General features: G+C 45.6%; 6 protein-coding genes across 10 annotated transcripts; 4 read left to right on the plus strand and 2 right to left on the minus strand.

Annotated features, from left to right (window-relative positions):
• Positions 1-158: 158 nt before the first annotated feature.
• LOC131271804 (uncharacterized) lies at positions 159-776 on the plus strand. The gene has a single exon (XM_058273354.1). The coding sequence runs from the start codon at positions 159-161 to the stop codon at positions 774-776; it is 618 nt and encodes a 205-aa protein (XP_058129337.1).
• Positions 777-3,667: 2,891 nt separating this feature from the next.
• Positions 3,668-5,068, plus strand: LOC131271811 (THAP domain-containing protein 11-like). The gene is made up of 2 exons (XM_058273367.1): positions 3,668-4,076; positions 4,143-5,068. Exons 1-2 carry the CDS (start codon positions 3,668-3,670, stop codon positions 4,826-4,828), a joined length of 1,095 nt encoding a protein of 364 aa, XP_058129350.1. The 3' UTR covers positions 4,829-5,068.
• A 119-nt stretch (positions 5,069-5,187) lies between these two features.
• Positions 5,188-6,386, plus strand: LOC131271883 (ATP synthase subunit O, mitochondrial). The gene is made up of 3 exons (XM_058273449.1): positions 5,188-5,303; positions 5,476-5,922; positions 5,998-6,386. Exons 1-3 carry the CDS (start codon positions 5,274-5,276, stop codon positions 6,151-6,153), a joined length of 633 nt encoding a protein of 210 aa, XP_058129432.1. The 5' UTR covers positions 5,188-5,273; the 3' UTR covers positions 6,154-6,386.
• A 42-nt stretch (positions 6,387-6,428) lies between these two features.
• On the minus strand, positions 6,429-8,015 carry LOC131271882 (protein SET). 3 transcript variants are annotated; one of them, XM_058273445.1, is made up of 3 exons: positions 7,927-8,015; positions 7,289-7,851; positions 6,429-7,213 (listed from the first exon to the last, which is right to left on the minus strand). In XM_058273445.1, the coding sequence occupies exons 2-3, from the start codon at positions 7,704-7,706 to the stop codon at positions 6,876-6,878; spliced, it is 756 nt and encodes a 251-aa protein (XP_058129428.1). In that variant the 5' UTR covers positions 7,707-7,851; positions 7,927-8,015; the 3' UTR covers positions 6,429-6,875. The 3 variants fall into 3 exon arrangements, with proteins under 3 accessions (XP_058129428.1, XP_058129429.1, XP_058129430.1); XM_058273446.1 differs by having other exon boundaries at positions 7,289-7,847; positions 7,927-8,011; XM_058273447.1 differs by having other exon boundaries at positions 7,289-7,834; positions 7,927-7,979.
• A 522-nt stretch (positions 8,016-8,537) lies between these two features.
• On the plus strand, positions 8,538-14,395 carry LOC131271874 (eukaryotic translation initiation factor 2 subunit 3-like). Of its 2 annotated transcripts, XM_058273437.1 has the most exons (4): positions 8,538-8,713; positions 9,165-9,339; positions 12,727-13,837; positions 13,917-14,395. In XM_058273437.1, exons 1-4 carry the CDS (start codon positions 8,636-8,638, stop codon positions 13,975-13,977), a joined length of 1,425 nt encoding a protein of 474 aa, XP_058129420.1. In that variant the 5' UTR covers positions 8,538-8,635; the 3' UTR covers positions 13,978-14,395. The 2 variants fall into 2 exon arrangements, with proteins under 2 accessions (XP_058129420.1, XP_058129419.1); XM_058273436.1 differs by lacking the exons at positions 12,727-13,837; positions 13,917-14,395 and adding an exon at positions 10,087-12,258.
• Positions 14,396-15,175: 780 nt separating this feature from the next.
• LOC131271875 (uncharacterized) lies at positions 15,176-18,825 on the minus strand. 2 transcript variants are annotated; one of them, XM_058273439.1, is made up of 5 exons: positions 18,773-18,825; positions 18,236-18,478; positions 17,995-18,148; positions 16,836-17,928; positions 15,176-16,761 (listed from the first exon to the last, which is right to left on the minus strand). In XM_058273439.1, the coding sequence occupies exons 2-5, from the start codon at positions 18,355-18,357 to the stop codon at positions 16,193-16,195; spliced, it is 1,938 nt and encodes a 645-aa protein (XP_058129422.1). In that variant the 5' UTR covers positions 18,358-18,478; positions 18,773-18,825; the 3' UTR covers positions 15,176-16,192. The 2 variants fall into 2 exon arrangements, with proteins under 2 accessions (XP_058129422.1, XP_058129421.1); XM_058273438.1 differs by having other exon boundaries at positions 18,562-18,786.
• Positions 18,826-18,847: the final 22 nt, after the last annotated feature.

The raw sequence follows: 18,847 nt of genomic DNA on the forward strand, positions 1-18,847 counted from the left end.
TATCCGTAGGGTTGGGGGTAAGGTTCGTCAAGAGGACTTTTTGGTCGCCGTAACGTATAAAACTACCTGCCGGTGGTTCCAAGGGACACAGTTACTACCGTCCCCTTCGTTCCAGCAAGTGTGTAATTTAGGCAGTTAACAAATCGACGGTGGCCAAAATGAGCAAGGCATTCGTCAGCTTGGTTTTTGTGGGAGCCCTGGTGGCCATTGCCAGCGCCAACCCCTATTTTGCGCATAACACTCCCTGTCCGCATAAGACCTGCAACAAATTGCAACCGCTAGTGCCGGTGGAGCGCCTTCCGGTGCCGACGGTTCCGGTGCAGGTGGAGGTGGTCAACACCAGCCCGAGCTACCGTCCCGCCTCCTTCCTCGAGCTGGTCGAGATCGTGCTCGACTGCTTCAACACCCTGCGCATTCCGCTGCACCGGTTCCCATCCTACCTGACCGGTATCTTCCCGGACGATCCGGAAACCAAGTGCTTCCTGCGTTGTATGGCCATCAAGCTTGGCGTGTACTGCGACGAAACCGGTGCGGATCTCGACCGCCATTGCCTGCAGTTCGGTCTGGGCGAGTGCTGCGATAACTTCGTCAACCGGCATTTGACCTGCCTGCAGCAGAACTCCGGTCCCTGCCCGGACCGGTGCACGGCGGCGTACAAGCAGGAGCTGTGCTTCCAGGAGCCGATCGCCAAGTATCTGGACTACCACTTCCAGCAGCTCGTCGGACTGCTCCACCAGGCCAAGTGTAGCCACAACCTGCCAATGCTGCATCCTTAAGCAGGACGATGATGCATAAACCCACACCATCCATATCCCATCCTTCCTTCGACATCGTAATTATGCTGTACGCTACTAATTGCCGTGCGTGTTCCAACGAACATGACGGGTATTTACGAGTGTGCGCGCGTGTGATTAGCTTTCTAACACAGGTGTACAACAAATGCACCACCAAGTCCTACCAACGCCGCTTTTCACCATCGTACTCGGAAATAATGTCTAGCCCTAAAGTAGGCTAATAAAAATCGATAGCACAGAAATATTCCATCGATGGTTGCTGTTTTTCGTTTGCTTCCTCATTCCGGTGCTTTCCTAAGCTCCTGTCTTACGAATCGTACGGAATTCCTGGTTCCGCTCCTTTAGCCCCAATTCGTTTTTTTTATAGCAATTACCCAAGGTTACTAAACACTAGACAGGTTGCGACAGAGCAGTTTTGCTCGGAACCATTTTGAATATCTTGTTTACAATTTGTCTGTCAAAATAACGGTGGTGTTGTTGCGGTTTGCAGGAACGATGAAGATTATTTAGTGGCACGCATAAAAATTCTTCTCTTTTAATATTCTTTTGGTTTGCTTGTACCATGGCCGTATAGGTTGTGATATGCGTAAGATGTGAGAAACAACATTGCTCTAAATCGTAGAATCGGAGGAAGGATCCAATGTGTACAATGAGTTGATCTTGAAGAATGATATGAACTTCAAAATCGTTTACGAAGTTTATCGAGGATTTAGCCCGGCTACAGGCACACCGGTACTCAAAGATTGTGTTCAATAAATTTCGAGTTCTCTTAACGTCTGCTCTCGTGGAACTGTGAATATGTCCCTCCGCTAACTTCAATAATCTGGTTAAAGCCTTCTTTGATTGAAAATAGCAGCGCAACAAACCATTCCAACTTGTTTGTCAAATTTTTCTTTCATTTTTTTATCGTAAAGCGGTAAAAATGTTCTGCTTGTCGCAACCTGTCTAGTGTTTAATAATCTTGGCAATTACCTAACTCTTTGCAAAGAGTTGATGCAATTCAATCCAGTGTTTAAAAAATAGCGAACCGCCCAATTAGGCGTCGATTAGGTCAAGCACGAGTATGAAGAAGTGTGAATTTTTAAGTAGGTAGACTTTTCTTACAGTTGCCATATGACGATTTCCGGTACGTAAATAACTGAAAAAAACAGTAAACTTTTATCGGATAAACCTTTGCTTTTTCGGTCACGTCTGCATTGATAGAAACAACGTTGGCAGCCTGCGTGTGTGCGTGTGCAGTTATTTGTAGCTTTACATATCACTTCCCCCACCTCGTTACACCTCGTGGATGGAAAATTATACAACATCCCTCCCATAATGAACAATCGCTACAAGTCGTTGTTTTACTTTATGAAGGTGATATACTCGGAAAAATTGTATTCTTTTGTAACTAACCCACGAAGGAGTTGCATTCACACGTCGAGTGAAACCCGCTTTTCCCATTCGAAAACCCTACGCATGCTACACTTATGCTGATCGCGCGCACAATCGGTCATTTTCCGATAATTAAATATTCATATTTCAAACGCACTCGTTACACAACACATCGCAAAGACGTATAAGACCGCAGCTGAATTTGCCGTGCATGCTGCAGTTCCGCCCGTTAGTAATTTTTGTGCTTTTTTTAGCTCTTTACTCCCATTACGATAAAAGCATCAGACACGGGACGTGCATGGGGGGTCGACAAGATTCAATGAAGCGTAGCGACGAACGAAGATCGTTGAACTTTTTGTTGATTTTACAGGTTACACCTGCAATACGCATAATGCGACCGACGCAACGATTTGCAGCCTTGCATTATTTTACAACAGTGGCACTCGGATGGTGCGAAACATTCCGCAATGACACTGAGCCGGAACATAGATGAGGGGAGGACACAACACTATACCTCGCTGGTACAGGCCCTTTCGAGAACACTACCGCAATTCAAGGGGTGGCTACCATTTGCTGGTAACAGATACACACACTTGGGGCCACCGATACGATGCATTGGAGAAAAACAGCACCACTGTCGTCACTGTGCAACTAGATACACTGTCGTCACAAGAGTCGCCATTTGCTATCGCTTAAAGAAGCATAATGTGTATCCCGTGGGAGAAAATTGGCCTTCTCGGTAACGTGGGGGCGTATGTGAAGGTTTTTCTACGCTGTTGCGACTTATAGCCGAACGCCACACTTTTTTTTGCACCAGACAGTAGCGAAGAAATGTGAATGAAGAGCTGCTGGGTGTATTCGGGTACCCTTTTCTATGACCCGGTATTCGAGGACAGTGAACAATAGAAAAGCAGCTAAAAATGACTTTCCATCTTGACTCACGTAATCACCGCACGCATCATGGACGATATTTTGCCCTTTCAGAACTTTTCTTGCCTTTCTCCAAGCAACAACAACAGTGAACAGAAACAAACGAAACGAAACTCTGCCCGAACGAAATTACGGAATTCAGCGACTGACAGACCGCAACGATGACGCGACGATCGATTGTCTGTGTCAAGATTGGTGAAACAGACAGGTCGACGCAAAAAATTTTCCTGCGCCGCCATGGTTTTGACAGTTCGGTCAAATAGTATAATCGAAACTGCAGAATGCTTCTTTCATGGTTACGTTGAACGCCTTTTCCACGATGTGATGAGTGACCGAGTGAAATACTCGGTAGAAGAAAATTTTTGCAAATTGTCAACCACACTCCCACCGGTTTCAGCCAGCTCATTATGTAAAATGCTTGACCTCCTCTTTCACTCATCTTGGTCCGTGTTGTGCCTGAGCATCTGACAGTTCCAACCGTCCTACAGTTTACATCCGCTGGTGTTGTACTGCAGATCAAAAGTAAATAACGCAAGGAAACGCTATCTATCGAAAATCTCTGTACAACAATGGAAAAATCACGCTCCACTGGCTTAAAAAAGCTCTGCAGCTACCATGGATGCTTGAATAACTCAGTGGACAATACTAATTTAACGTTTTTCGCCTTTCCAAAAGACGAAGCAAGGCGCGGTGTGTGGCTACAAAATGCGGGAATAACACTTGCTGCAGGAGATACCAAAACCGCTCGTTTTCTGTGTGAGGTCCACTTTTCCGACATCTACTTATGTCGCAGTCAAAGGCGTACTTTGCTGTTGCAGACCGCTACACCTTTTGTATGGACCAGTACGCTGGAGAGTACGGCAGACAATTTCGACCCAATAGAGTCGATGGCTTCTAACAATGATCATGAGCAAGAAGATGACAACAAGGAACACTTTGAAACCATTCCAGTATTGGACGATTCTCTTGAAGAAGATGGTAAGTTCTGGCAAATTAATGGTAGCAATCCAAGTAATCCTCTTGATCGTATCGTCCAACTTACAGAACCATTGGACGAAGTCAATTCAGCGAACGACGAGTGGACAATGGAATCTCAGCCAGTGAAATTGGTTCCGGTGACGATAGCCCGCAAGCGAAAGAATACTATCGCCAAAATTGTCGAAATGCAAGCGAAAGTAAAGAAAACTGTTTCTCCATTGTCTAGTATCGACAAGCAACCCATAACAATACAAATGAGCGATGGGACAATTTTACGCAAAGCACGATTGGTTTGTGCCAAAATCGGGCAAACCCAGATACAGATCCCAACTGCCAGTGTTGAAGAACATAACTCATCGGTGGTCTTTAGTCCAGCATCCAAATCAGTTGCTAAAATCCGTCAAAACCATACACAAAGCCCAATTATCAGTGTTGCAGATAATAAACCATCAGGAACCATCCCAGCTTCCAAACCAGCTGCTCAAAAGTCTCCAGCAACATCTTCAACAAAGTCTACCGAATTAAAGGCCGATACCTACGCGGAGATAAAGAGCAACGACGAACTGCCAGTGAAACAAGAGCAAATAAGCGAATTCATATTCAAAGGGGAAGAATACGTGCAAATGCCCAAAGCCGTGTACAACAAGAAACTGGAAGTATTAAACCGGAAAGTAGCCCATTACGAAACGATCATACAAATGATGCGTGACGTTATGGGTCAAGCAAATGATTACAATCTCCTCGACAGCTAATTGTTAAATTAGTAAACTGTAATATATAATACCTTTAAGTTTTTAAAATCGTGTTTTTCATGCTTTTAATTCATAAATAAGCGAAAGCTTGCGGAATCGGAAAGCAGTGATCTGTGGGTGTTCCATTACTTCATGCCTTCCTATAGCCATCCAATACGAGAGTCAATAGAATCATCTTTGGTTTTTTAAGTCTATACTTGAGATATAACTGCCGCTTTTTGCATGAGAGATACGATTAAATAGCACAATAAATTTATTTTTCTGGAGCTTGAAACTGTGTAATGTTCCAAAACTGATCTTTGGAACGCAAAAATTGTTTCAAAATAAATTTTGGATCATTCATTCTGAAACGTCAAACGTTTACGCGAGCTGTCAAGTGGAAATTGTCGAAGCAAAAACAGCCGAATCGCGCAAGGAATCTTTCAACCACTAACGACGAAGAAAGATGGCTGCATCTGGAAAATTTACTGTGCTAGTGAGTATTAACCGGAAGATTTATTCCACGGACAACCAATTCGAAACTGGAACACCAGTCGAAGGCAGCGACACGGTATTCATGCATCAAGTGTCGCCGCTACCGATTGCGTGAAGGTTATGAAGGAAGGCAAAAACACGGTTATGTAATTTATCATCCGGAACATTTACAGGCTCGTCAACTGAGCACCAGCTCGGTCGCCGCTCAGCTGGTCAAGCCCCCGGTGCAGGTGTTTGGCTTGGAGGGTCGCTATGCTTGCGCCCTCTACTCGGCCGCCTCCAAGAACAAGGTGCTCGATGTGGTTGAGAAAGACCTGAAGGCGCTCCAGACCCAGCTGCGAACGGATTCGAAAGTACGCGATCTTCTGCGCGATCCAACGACGAAGCGTAGCGTTAAGGCGACCGCCCTCAAGGATGTGTCGGACAAGGTGAAATACAATGCGGCCACCGGAAATCTGCTGCAGCTGTTGGCCGAAAATGGACGTCTTGCTCGCCTGGACGGTATTATTAATGCGTTCCGACTGATCATGGCCGCCGAACGTGGTGAGGTGGTGTGCGAGGTTAAGACCGCGAAACCGCTGGACGATGGACAACGCAAGCAACTGGAAAACGCTCTCAAGGTATGGAAGTGCGGTAGACTGGCCCCTTTATTGTTGCATTTTTTAACATATGCCAAACTCATCCTCCTCTGATAGGCATTCCTGAAACCGAACGAAACCATTCAACTCACTGCCAAGGTTGATCCGGCGTTGATTGGTGGTATGGTCGTTTCGATTGGTGACAAGTATGTGGACATGAGCGTTGCCAGCAAAATCAAGAAGTACACCGAGATCATTGCCGCGCCTGTCTAAAACGCCAGCAATCGGCAAGGAACTGTATGTAGCGAGTTTTCAGGGTGCTTCACGATGGTTTCGTGGACTGCTTGGTTCATAGCGGACGGCCACGGATCGACGCGGATCGAGGTACACAAAACACCTGTCTCGTTCACTCAATCCTGGCCATATAGAAGTATGAAATTGAATACAGTCGATAAGAAAAATAAAAAACCGGACCTATAAGGGCCATACAAAACAAGTATTGTAATAATGTTTCGGAAAATTAAATAATTCCCTCGAGGATCTTGATATTCGGATCCGTCATACACAGTATATTTACGACATTCTACAGAACACGAAAATTTTCATCCCTACCTCGGGGACATAATGGATAAAGATACTAACAATATCACCGGCTATCCTTTTACCGTTTGTTTTAGATTATATTTCTTTCAATCGGTACCACTACGAAAATTACGAAGAAAGCTCAAACGAAAATTGAACAGCTATGTATGGGAACTAAAGTTTCAATTATTCTTAGCGCGATTAGTGTAACCGTTGCAGTGCTTGTTGTTTAGATGTGGAGTTCATTCAAGATCCTGTTTGCCTACTTGAATAACGTGTGTAGTTCCAATTGAATGCAGAGTGAAAACAGTTCCGATTATCGGCACCGAGACGAGAAAACTGTACTTTTCAGCTTTCGGTAGAAATTGAGAGGGATCCGCTTCCATCGGTTTAGGGGGAATAAGATCATCCGTCTAGGATGCCTTTTCTTCTTCGTCCTCCACCTCATCCACTTCTTCCTCGTCGGCTTCTTCGCCGAATTCTTCGCAGCCTTCCCCATCATCGTCGTCTTCTGGTTCGACTTCGATGTCCGGCACCAGATAGTACTGCAGCGGGTTGGGCCATAGATCATCTTTGATCAGCTCGGCAATGTCATCATTGATTGGATCATTATTGTCGGTGAACCAGTCGAAAAACGTGCGATATTCCAGATTGCGTTTTCGGCGTGTGTTGGCCGTTTTCTTTGGGAGCATTGTTGTCAGATCGCGATCTGGTTTCCATTTTATTGTGGTGCTCGTCGATGAGGGACTGTCTGTAAAAGGAGAGGTAATGGTAATGTGTCAGCGCGTTTACTATGCATCTCCTGTGATGCCTGCTTCCTACGTACCTCCATTAGAACCTAGATTAAACTCTTTCGTAAGCAGCTTGTTTTCAAAATAAGGATTCTCATCGAAGTAAAACTGAATCCGATACCCGCTCTTGATGTCATCAAACTCTTCTACCACCAGTTTCTCGAGGAACTGTAGGCATTCTTCCTCTTCCTCCTCCAAGATGCCCGAGATTTGCGGGTGGTTTAAAATGGCCGTCACCCAGAACGTTGGAATGCGTTTGATAATTTCGTTGCGCTTCTGGTAGTACGGCTTTCGAAGTGCATTATACTTCTGCTCGACCTTCAGAATTTCCTCGCTGGCCTTTTCGTTCAGCGCGTCTATTTCGTTCTGGCAACTGTCCACTGCTTCCAGTGCCTCGGACTCGTCGTCCAAAGCTTCGGACGACTTTTTAACCTTTTTAGCCGTTGAAGCCATTGAGACCGCTTTCTGCCTGCAGTAAACGCCTGGTTCACCGTCGAACGCGATTTGTTTTCGCCTAGCAGGCGCGCTTACACACAAACAACACACGCACGTACAAGGGAACAACGCCGCAATGAAAGAATCTGCAATGTACGGCTTTCTACGAGCAAATAGAATCGATCGGGTGTGTTCAAAGTACGATGAAACAAGTTTACTAGCGAGTAATAGTGATTACCAGATGTTATTTTATGCTTCTTCAATCCTTATCTAGGTAAACGGTAAGCGTACCTTGATCGCACCGCTTCGTTTTTTCGCAGACTGACGTTTAAATGGTTCGCGAAAAATGCCGGTACAGTGTTGCCATTATCCGTATTGATTTTTACTTAACTTATTCCTCCGGCGCACTCGAGAAAATGTACGAGAAATGGTGAAAATCTAGTATTTGAATGTTTTCACTATTTGAAATTATGATTGGTGTTTGTTTAAGGTACTACAGGGACGATCGTTTTCAATTGCAAAACTTTTCAAAATTGTTGCTATAAATTTTACGTTGGAAACACTGCAGTAGTAGAGCTGTAAGCATGATCCGGACCCATATGAAAAACATGATGATTTCTTAAGTTCTATGCACTTTTAAATATATTTATGAACCTCTATCGCCAAGTTATCATTTTCTATCTGGAATTAAATATTACAAAATTACCTGTGCCATCAAACCAATCAAATGAAATTTAAATCCCAACCGAAACAAATCCGTCAAATGGAATCTACTCCTTTGAGTTCCGTCAAGGGATCCAATCTCCGAGTCTTCCACATCCCGATTCTGCCAACACTAGTCTTGTGCCAAACGCCAATAGCGCTTCCCATTCTGCTGCTCGTGAGATTCGCTTTCGGAAAGACCGATTTTGTCTATTCTCAGAAGTGTGTGATTAAATTCGCAGACGATGTCCTCTGCCGACCAGCAATCTTCCACTGCCACTACAGGGCAACCGCATCTACAGCAGCAGGACTTGTCGAAACTGGTGAGACTTTGTGAAAGTTGTAATTTTAACCATTCCCCATCCATCGAGACTGGTAGGAACTTTTCAACGCCGTATGATGAGATGCCAACAAGACATTTCCATGCTGGTTTTAAGGACGTTTTGGTGGAATAAAACGTTGTCTATTCATTATCATCACCACCAATTTTCATCGTGAATACTGGGTGATCGATGCTAGCAGTGATTCTAGTGATAGGATAGATACTTTGCAAGCTGATGCAATGGTGTTATGCCCTCAGGAATTTATAGGTTATGTTAACTCCGGCCGTCAAAAACACAGGAGCAAAGTAGGACGAAGAAGAAATATCTATACTAAATGCAGGACAATTTACGACACACTCATTTCCGAAATGGAGATGTGAACAAACTTATCAACAACCTTCTTCTCTTTGGCCATTTGTTTTAGCTAATGTAAATTTTTTCGCTGTTTTAGGACATTACCAAGTTAACGCCGCTTTCACCGGAGGTAATTTCACGACAAGCTACGATCAATATTGGGACGATCGGACACGTAGCCCACGGCAAGTCGACAGTCGTAAAAGCCATCTCAGGTGTGCAGACGGTTCGATTCAAGAACGAATTAGAACGAAACATTACTATTAAGCTGGGTAAGTAGCCTCACTTTGTACATACATGATTACACATAATTGCACTGTAGCTACAATCACGCCACTTCCACACTGTTCCATCCGTTTGGAAAATCCATCTTCCGTGGTATTTTAGGTACAACTGTCAATATTTCGCGGCTGTTATGCGTTCACTTTCCGGTATACTTTCTGTCCAGTGTTTTCTTATTGCTTTCTACCTCGCTTACGTTTGCTCACGAAAAAATTGTGTGCCAACAGAAGCAGCGCTCCGTTTCGTGGTTGCCTCCCATCCGATGCCTAAGACTGTGAAGGTCCTATCGAACATTCCCGTCACAACATTCCATGATTGGAAAATTTAAGTGCTCTGATCCTGCCTCGTGTTGACTCAACATTATGGAGAAGCCTACTTAGTTGGTTCCCGAATGATTCGTACTGTGTGCGTGTGTATGTGCGTAAGAGAGATGAGAGAAAGCAAGAGGAAATACAGAATTGTGTAGCTAGTAGCAACGAACGACAGGAATCCTTCCAGGAGGTTCAATAAAAGCAAGGAAGGAATCTGTGATAGTAAATCTATTGAAATTTACAAATAGAACTGTTATAACAAATAGAAATAGTTTTAGCTCTTACAACGTGTTACTATACATAAAAATGTATTTTCTCTTTCTATTCTCTCTATCTCTCCCAAACCATCGTACGTCGTTCGTGATACACCGCGAATTTCCTGCACTCGGTACTACCGGTTTCTGACTCCACCGTGCACGCACTCAGAATGTTTGTCCAAGGAGCAGATCGACAGACTGACGACCGATCCCAATGCGTTTAACATGTATCTGCAAAAGATACACGAACGCTTTAAGCCGCTATACAAACATGCTACCGTGAAGCAAGAAGTCGATACAGTTGAGGCTTCACCAGTAGAACAAGTGGAAGCACAAATCTCGAAGGATACTACCGACCGAAAGCGTAAACTATCGCTCGACACGAGTGCATCGGAAACGGCACAAGAAAGTCCATCCAAGGGTGAACTGAACAGAATGAAGCAGGCAAAAATTATGGACTTTTTCAAAATGTCCCCACCGGAGCCTACTTTGATGATGACAAATGGTGGAAACAAAGAGGCTTCCCCCACGCGCGTTAACGGAATGGCAACCCCACGGAAAGTTGGACCGGATCGCCATTCATTGCCCATTTATCTTCCTACAGATAACAACGAGCGGGAACTGCCGGACGACATGCAGGACGAAACGAACGCGCCGAAGCGTTCCAACCGAAGAAAACAAACGTCACTGGGAGGAGGAAGTACAAGTGCTTCCACCGCCAGGACAAAACCCAGGCCGGCTAGCCAGAACCGTGTTAGAAGCGTGATTCGGCAGAAAACGTCAACATCGGAAGAATACAAGGTTGAGGCCATCTTGGACGTTCAGCTGGTGGCAAATTTGCCTTTCTTTCAAATCAAATGGTTGGGCTATCCATCAGAGTCCAACACATGGGAACCACTAAAAAACGTGGCCGACTGTACCATACTGGATGAGTTTTTGATTCGCGAACTTGCCACGTTGGAGGCAATAGTGGTTAAAATACAAGCGGAGGTAAAGGCAACCCCTGCCTATCAGCAGGCGATCGAAGCTCACGAAAAGGGAGCAAAAACAATGAAAGAAATATTGAGTGAGTACAAAGAGTACGACTGGAATCAGTTACGAGCGGATCTAATTGTGATGGCGAAGGTGCGGATAAATAAGTGTAAAAGTAAATACACCTGGGATCGAATCGTGCACAACATGCGCTGCGAGTTATCATTCGTCAAGCGTCGCGATCAGCTCAAGGAGTTGAAACGATTCGAGGAGGAAATTCTTCGTCATGAGCCGACGTACAAAATAATCGTCGAGAACGAACAAGATCTGGATGCCCCACCGAACAATTTTACGTACCTGCAGACAAACATTCCCGGCGAAGGGATCTCGATCCCGAACGATCCACCGTGGGGTTGTGAGTGTAATCCGTGTAGCATCCGAAGTAACTGCTGCGGCAAGATGTCCGACGGTCGGTTCGCCTACAGCGTCAAAAAACGACTGCTCCTGCAGGCCGGTGCACCGATTTTTGAGTGCAACTCCAAGTGCTCCTGCGGCCCCGACTGTCACAATCGGGTGGTGCAGAAAGGTGGCAAGTGTAATCTGACCGTGTTCAAAACGTCCAATGGGCGTGGCTGGGGTGTGCGAACAAACAGCGTCATTTACGAGGGCCAGTACATCGCAGAGTATTGCGGAGAAGTCATCTCGTATGACGAGGCGGAAAAGCGGGGCCGCGAGTATGATGCGGTCGGTCGCACCTATCTTTTTGACTTGGACTTCAACGGTACTGACAATCCGTTCACGCTGGATGCTGCTCGGTATGGGAATGTGACGCGTTTCTTTAACCATTCTTGTGACCCAAATTGCGGCATCTGGTCGGTGTGGATCGACTGCCTTGATCCGTATCTGCCGCGTTTGGCATTCTTTGCCCGCCGACGGATTGAGGTCGGTGAAGAACTCACCTTCAATTATCACTCGCAGCTTGGGATGAACAACAGTTCCTTAAACAGCTCGAATGGCGGAGATTGCTTTAATGGAATTGCCAATGCTAACGTCAGTACGGGTAGTAACACCAGCAACAGTAATGTACGGAATGATCAACCGCAAACCGAGTGCCTTTGCGGTAGTGCCAACTGTCGCAAAATTATATTTTAGTATTCAAGCTAACGCTTTTACTCTACGAACGAGAGACGTGAGCCAACGGATGATTCTGTAGAATTAACCCCGTATTTACAGAATTTTTCGTTCCTCTGTTATGACATTTTTCTATTGAAAATTATGAATCTTTTTTTACTATAAAATCATCAAACTGTTAATGTGGAACTACCCGAAGTGACAATTTCGTACGAGAACGGTAAAACGGCCGCATTATCACATCCTGTTATAACAAACGGTTTAAAAGAGGAAACGTTTGAATAAACATGACAAAACCAAAGTGTTCAGCGTGTCGTCTTTATTTTCTCTTATGAATACACATGCGGAGGTGTATCCGGTGTGAAAATCATTTTCTCGTATCGCACTCAAGAATTAAACAAAACATAATATTACGGTAGACTTCCAAGCATCCGTGGTAGTGGAAGGTATTGTAACAAACGCAATTTTTACAGTCCTGCGAGAAATAATTCTCCAGCTTTAATTGAAAATAATCAAACCACTAGATGAGCGTTTCAAAATGAAGTAGATAGAAACTAAAACCGGGAGTCTACTGAAATATAATTTGTGTGAGTTCTGGAATTGTATGGGTGTATCATTACATAAAGATGAGGTATTTCGTGAGTTTTTGCTGCTTTTACAAATATTCGATACCAAGGACTACATTATGCTATGTTTCTTACGATAGGTTATGCGAATGCAAAGATATATAAATGTGACAACCCGAAATGCTTGCGACCGACGTGCTTTACGTCGGGTGGTTCGAGCAAGGACGACAGCTTCCCGTGCTACCGTCCGGCTTGTACCGGACGCTTCCAGCTGGTGCGCCACGTCAGCTTCGTCGATTGCCCCGGTCACGACATCCTTATGGCAACGATGTTGAACGGTGCAGCCGTCATGGACGCCGCCCTGCTGCTGATCGCCGGCAACGAATCTTGTCCGCAGCCCCAGACGTCCGAGCATTTGGCCGCCATCGAGATCATGAAGCTGAAGCACATCATCATCTTGCAGAATAAGATAGACCTCGTCAAGGACACGCAGGCGAAGGAGCAGTACGATCAGATCGTGAAGTTCGTGCAGGGCACGGTGGCGGAGGGTGCTCCGATCATTCCGATTTCGGCCCAGCTCAAGTACAACATCGAGGTGCTGTGCGAGTACATTACGAAGAAGATTCCCATCCCGCCTCGCAACTTTATTGATCCACCGCGACTGATCGTAATCCGCTCGTTCGACGTCAATAAGCCGGGTTGCGAGGTGAACGACCTGAAGGGTGGTGTTGCGGGTGGTTCGATTCTGCGCGGTGTCCTCACCGTCGGCCAGGAGATCGAGGTCCGGCCCGGACTGGTCAGCAAGGACGCGGAGGGACGGTTGACCTGCAAACCGATCTTCTCGAAGATTGTCTCGCTGTACACCGAGCAGAACGAGCTGCAGTTTGCCGTCCCTGGAGGGCTTATCGGTGTCGGTACCAAGATCGAACCGACACTGTGTCGTGCGGATCGTCTGGTCGGTCAGGTGCTCGGTGCCGTTGGTGCGCTACCGAACATCTTCATCGAGCTGGAAGTGTCGTATTATCTGCTGAAGCGTCTGCTCGGTGTGCGCACGGAGGGTGACAAGAAGGGCGCCAAGGTGCAGAAGCTCGTCCGGCATGAAATGCTGCTGGTCAACATCGGTTCACTGAGTACCGGCGGTCGGGTCGTTGCTACGCGTGCCGATTTGGCTAAGATTGCCCTCACCAACCCGGTGTGCACAGAGAAGAACGAAAAGATTGCTCTCAGCCGACGTGTGGAAAACCATTGGCGGTAAGTTCGATCAACCTATTATAGGCAAATTTATCATTACTTTACTTTATCGATTCATTACTTTTCTTTATCTTCACAGTTTGATTGGATGGGGACAAATTCGTGGTGGTACCGTTATCGAGCCATTGAAGGAAAATTAAGAAAAGAAAGCAACACCAATATTTTCAATCAAATAAATCAAATCAACATCAACATCCCGTATAAACATAAACAAACAGACGGATGCGATCGGGCGTTTCTCTGCGACGTTCATCTTCGAGCGTGATGGTTTTAGGTTACACGCCGCTCAACCCGTTAGAAGTGTCTGCTGGAAGAGTAACATTAGGCCATGAAGTGTTGCTTGATTCCGGTAAATCCTGCCACGATACTGCAAGTGATTCAACGATGCGCCCGGTCACTACAACGTATTTAAAAGATGCTATTGTATGGATGAATGATCATACGCACGACGAAATGTGGGTAAGAATCACCATTCGCAGGGCAGGGAATAACACCGTTGGCACTATACATATAATTGTACGACAGAAAATACATAACCATAGAAAAAGAAGAAAGACAGAAGCCTACCCGTGTTGAACAAATTTTTCATCATACAATGAAAGAAAGTACTGTCGATTCAGGATAAGATTTCTTATGCAAGCAGATGTAAATCCTGATATTCTTCTTCTTCTTCACTTCGGCGAGGATTTACTCCAGTACGGCTATTGAATCCAGCTTCCTGGGCCTTCGCAAGCTAACCTGGAGACATAGACCTCTTTTGGTTAAGGACTGGCTACTAAAGGCCATATGTCCTGGTTTTCTGTGGTTTTCGATTTTCTGTAGGCATCGCCTTTTGACTGCCACCATGCGGCCAGGAGCACTGCTAGCCAACCACGCTAGTGCGCAGTCAAAATGTGGCTGCTCACCCGCCGTCACGAAAGGAATATTTCCTTCCGTTTGTCAGATCGCACGAAACTCGTGATCCGCTTGATTACTCAAACAGCACGAGATGTACGTCGGCTAGGATTTCTCTGACTTGAGCTCCAGCTCGGCGACACCACGCGGCCGTGCCTAAGATAACCTTACTTTTCAGCTAACCCTTTCAGGAACCTCGTGCACTGCTAACCATCCGCTCTGATGCGACGCCGAACTGGGACTGGAATCCTGGTATCAAATATGATTCATCTCTATGGCAAACTGACATGCTTACTGCATGCTCCCAATAACCATTTTTTTCGTAGTGTTCGATGATTCAAATTGTAGTAGAACAGAACGGGATTGCTTTCTTTCACTTAATTTTTTGGACGATTTGAAAATAATTCTTTCTCTTAAGAAAAAATCGAAAAAAAATTCTTAGGAATTAAATGTTTGGTTTTTAGTATTCATTTCTTACAAATAGACAAGGAATTTGCTTGCCATGCTTAAGTTTAATACTCAATTACAAAAGAAAATCATCAAACTGGTAATTCCAGCAGGGTACGAACCGTGTTCGTAGAAATAAATTCTCACAACGCTTAGCGTATTTCCTCCGAGTAACAGAATCGAGATTTTAAAGGTGAGCTAAACGCTGGTTTGATTAATTTCAAAAATTAAAGCTAACAACTAATAATGAGTTCGGTTTTCGCTTCTAGCGTTCTAGTTGTGCATTTAAAGTTCCTACTACTTTCCCTGTTATATTTTTCATGAAGTTAGAAATCATTGCATCAAATAAACTGTTTCCAAATGGGAGTGATAGCTCCAACGTTTAATCTTCAGTATAATTCGAGATCATTCACCCTACCTAAAACAAATGGCGAGTTTCATAACACTCATAAGCTTTACACACATACACTCACACACGTAGGTACATTTATGAAAAAGTGGCTTAACCCTTTACCCGGTCTATGGTGTCCCTGACTTCTAGAGGCCTGACTTCCAGAGTTCAAGCTTCGCACGCCACCCCTTTTGAACGTCGGGGAAGGACGCGCGAAAGAAAGGGGATGAATTGTTGTTAACACTACTTTGCAAATCGTCGGCGGTCGCTGGCACCGGTTTTTGCTAGGATCGATCGTCGATCCAAGATGATATTTCAAAAAACAGGAGGAAGTATATGGGTTAAGTATAATGAATTTGGGCGCAGTAATACTGCCGTTACTCTTATGCAATGGAGACACCATCGTATTGCCTAGCTCTATATAACAGATATATGTACAACAACTTTTCGCAGCCGATGGGGGGTGACCCGTAGGAAAAAGGGAGAAAGTAAGGAACTTCCTCGACTCTAGATTCTGTAAATGCTCTGCCATAGTTCAATCAGTCAGCAGGGTCGTTTTACGTTGTATAAGTCCCAACGTTCAGGATCAGGGGCCACTCTCCGTACTTCTCGATCCTCAACGTTCAATGGCTATCCTTGCAGTAGCAAAATTTGCGCATCTCCGGATCCCGGTCGTAGATACAGTTGGCCTGCTCTCCGTACTTGTTAATGCGTGAGATATCCCCTAGCTTCACCCGGAACCGGTTGTTTAAGCGATCGTGCAATACGCTCGCCTCGTAGATCGCCTTGCTGGGATTGGTGACTAGTTTCACCTGATACATGTCGTGTGCGACGCGGATCGCGTCGGAGGAAAAGTCACCGAGAAAACCGTCGGTGTCGCGGTTCTGCTTGAACCGCACCAAACCCTCGTGCGGCTGCAATCGCGCAGCCCATCGGATCTCGTCGAGCGTCAGCAGGGTGCAAATGCCCCGATGACGCTCGGTATGATGGTTGATCGTATCAACGATGGTTTTCGCCGACCGGAACACCTCCTCCGAGGAGGCAGTGTCGTTGATCGTTTGCCAGTTTAGACAGGCGCACCAGTGTGGCTCGATGTAGGCATCGGCACAGGACCGATTTTGCGGTATCACATCGAACAGCGATATGGCACGTGTAACGGCTGGTTTTTGTTTTGTCTTGAGGGTCTGCAATGCTGAAAAAGAAGAAAAAGTGGTAATCAGCGAAACCTTCCTTCGTTAATACAAATCCATTCTTCTGTATTCTTACTTAGTATGTCCTGCAGAGTCTCGTGTATATCGAACGGTGTAACGAGTCGATCGAGATTTTGACGGAAGTTGTCGTACTGGTCGCGATACTGCACCTTAAACCAATCGGGAAACGTGAAGCTAAAGAACGGTAGACGTTCCTCTTGCTTGCCCTGCAGCGTGTTGCGTACTTCGGCGAACCGATTCCCGTGGTCGGACATAAGCACCAAAATCGTGCTGTTTAAGATGCCCGATTTTTTCAGATCCACCAGCCAGTTGGTGAGGTCGGTGTCGGCAACCCCTACCAGATTTATCGAATCGTGGGACAGTTCGCCGTGAAAACTGAAAACGAACCGTGGCATGGCCGTGCGGTAGCTCTCCATGAAGTCGCGCGTATAGTCCAGCATCACCTTGTGGCGCGGTTTCGACCCGATGCATAACCGCTTGTAGTAGCTGAGGTAGGCTTCGATAGCGACATAGTAGGTGCGCATGTAGTGATCGGTCGGTTGCTCATCGAACCCGTTCAACCGATAGGAGAAGGTACCGATGTTTGGTACGTCTTCGTTGAATGCCGTCACGTAGCCATACTTCTCGTACTCCTTCCAGATCAGCGGATACACGTTCACGTACTCGGTGTTTTTCATTCGCCGGCGGGTGTCGGGCAACTCAAGCTCGGTGAACCCGGTCAGCAGGGGAATGAGGGCTTGGGGCGTCCCATCACCGACAATGTTGTATCCCTGGAGCACATCCCCACCAAGGTACTTCGTGAGATACTTGTATGCCTTTGGGAGCTTGCGCTGGAAAGCGTTTCGGCTGAGCGAATCAAAGCCAAGCATGAGGACGTTTAGGGCGGATTCCTTGTTCCAGCTAGGCCGTGATCGCAACGTTTCATCCTGCCGGATGCCTATCAGCACTCCCTGCCAACGCTCCGTTCGGCTTTCGGTCCAGCACTTGGCACGTACAAAATCACTCGCCCGCAACGTGTAACTATTGCTTGTGCGTGTCGTTTCTCCAAACGAAAGCTTGTAGTCGCTTTTCCGCAGTATATCCGCGTAATCACAGGTAACCTTTCCCTTCTCCTTGATTACCTCCGGCTTGATACTACAGATAGATTTCTAAAAACAGTCGGAATATAAAGAAATTATTGAGAGTGACAAAAATTACGCCAAAAACTACCTTACCTCACATTTCACCCAATCCTGAAGTTCTGTTCCACACTCGACCGGCTGTTCGTCCCTGAGAAAGCTCAGCATTTCTGGCGAGTCCACCGGAAGGCTTGGCATTTTGCAAGCACCCTGATTAGCGAGCGATTTAATCGACTCTTCGATGAGTACACTGGTACATGAAAGTGAAAAACAACAACGAATTACGCACCTTCGTTCCCAGCAGCAACGTATGAACTAAATTTTTTCGGTAACTTACAGTTTCTCCCTATTGTCGCCATACTCTTCCGCGGTGAAGTAATGATCGAGCAGAAGATAAATCACCCCTATCATTAGTAGGAAGAGTAGATTCCTGCGAGTAAACTTGCGGCACTGATACATGGTTACGGTGGTCCTTTTCCGATCTTCAACACTGAAACATTCTATAATCTACTCCGATCAACGAAGGCCACACTTTTTGGCCTTTTTTTACACTCCAGCCGACAACGAATCCAAGGCATACCTAGAGTTTTAGGACAGAAAATGGCTATCTTAGTTACAGGATTGCATTGCTAATTGAATAAGTTTTAACCACTCGTTTTGTACCACAGTAGGCCGGGTACTAGGATAAAATAGCCGTGGAAAACAGTGAAACCATGCAGCTTCCTAAGGTATAAGGTAACACCACTATACGGTTGAGTATAGAGACTTTGACCTTCCGGGTCACTCGTCTACGTGACTAGTATAAACAAACGTAATAGTTTTTATGCCTCACTTAACCTTTTTAGCCGTATACTATTTTTAAAGCCGGTAATACGCATGATCAACACAGTTCTATACTGAAAGCTAGACGAGTCGAGTCAAGCAATCGTTCGTTTTATCAGAGTAATTT

This window comes from Anopheles coustani, chromosome 3 (assembly GCF_943734705.1).
Source record: "Anopheles coustani chromosome 3, idAnoCousDA_361_x.2, whole genome shotgun sequence".
NCBI classification, from domain to species: Eukaryota; Metazoa; Arthropoda; class Insecta; order Diptera; family Culicidae; genus Anopheles; species Anopheles coustani.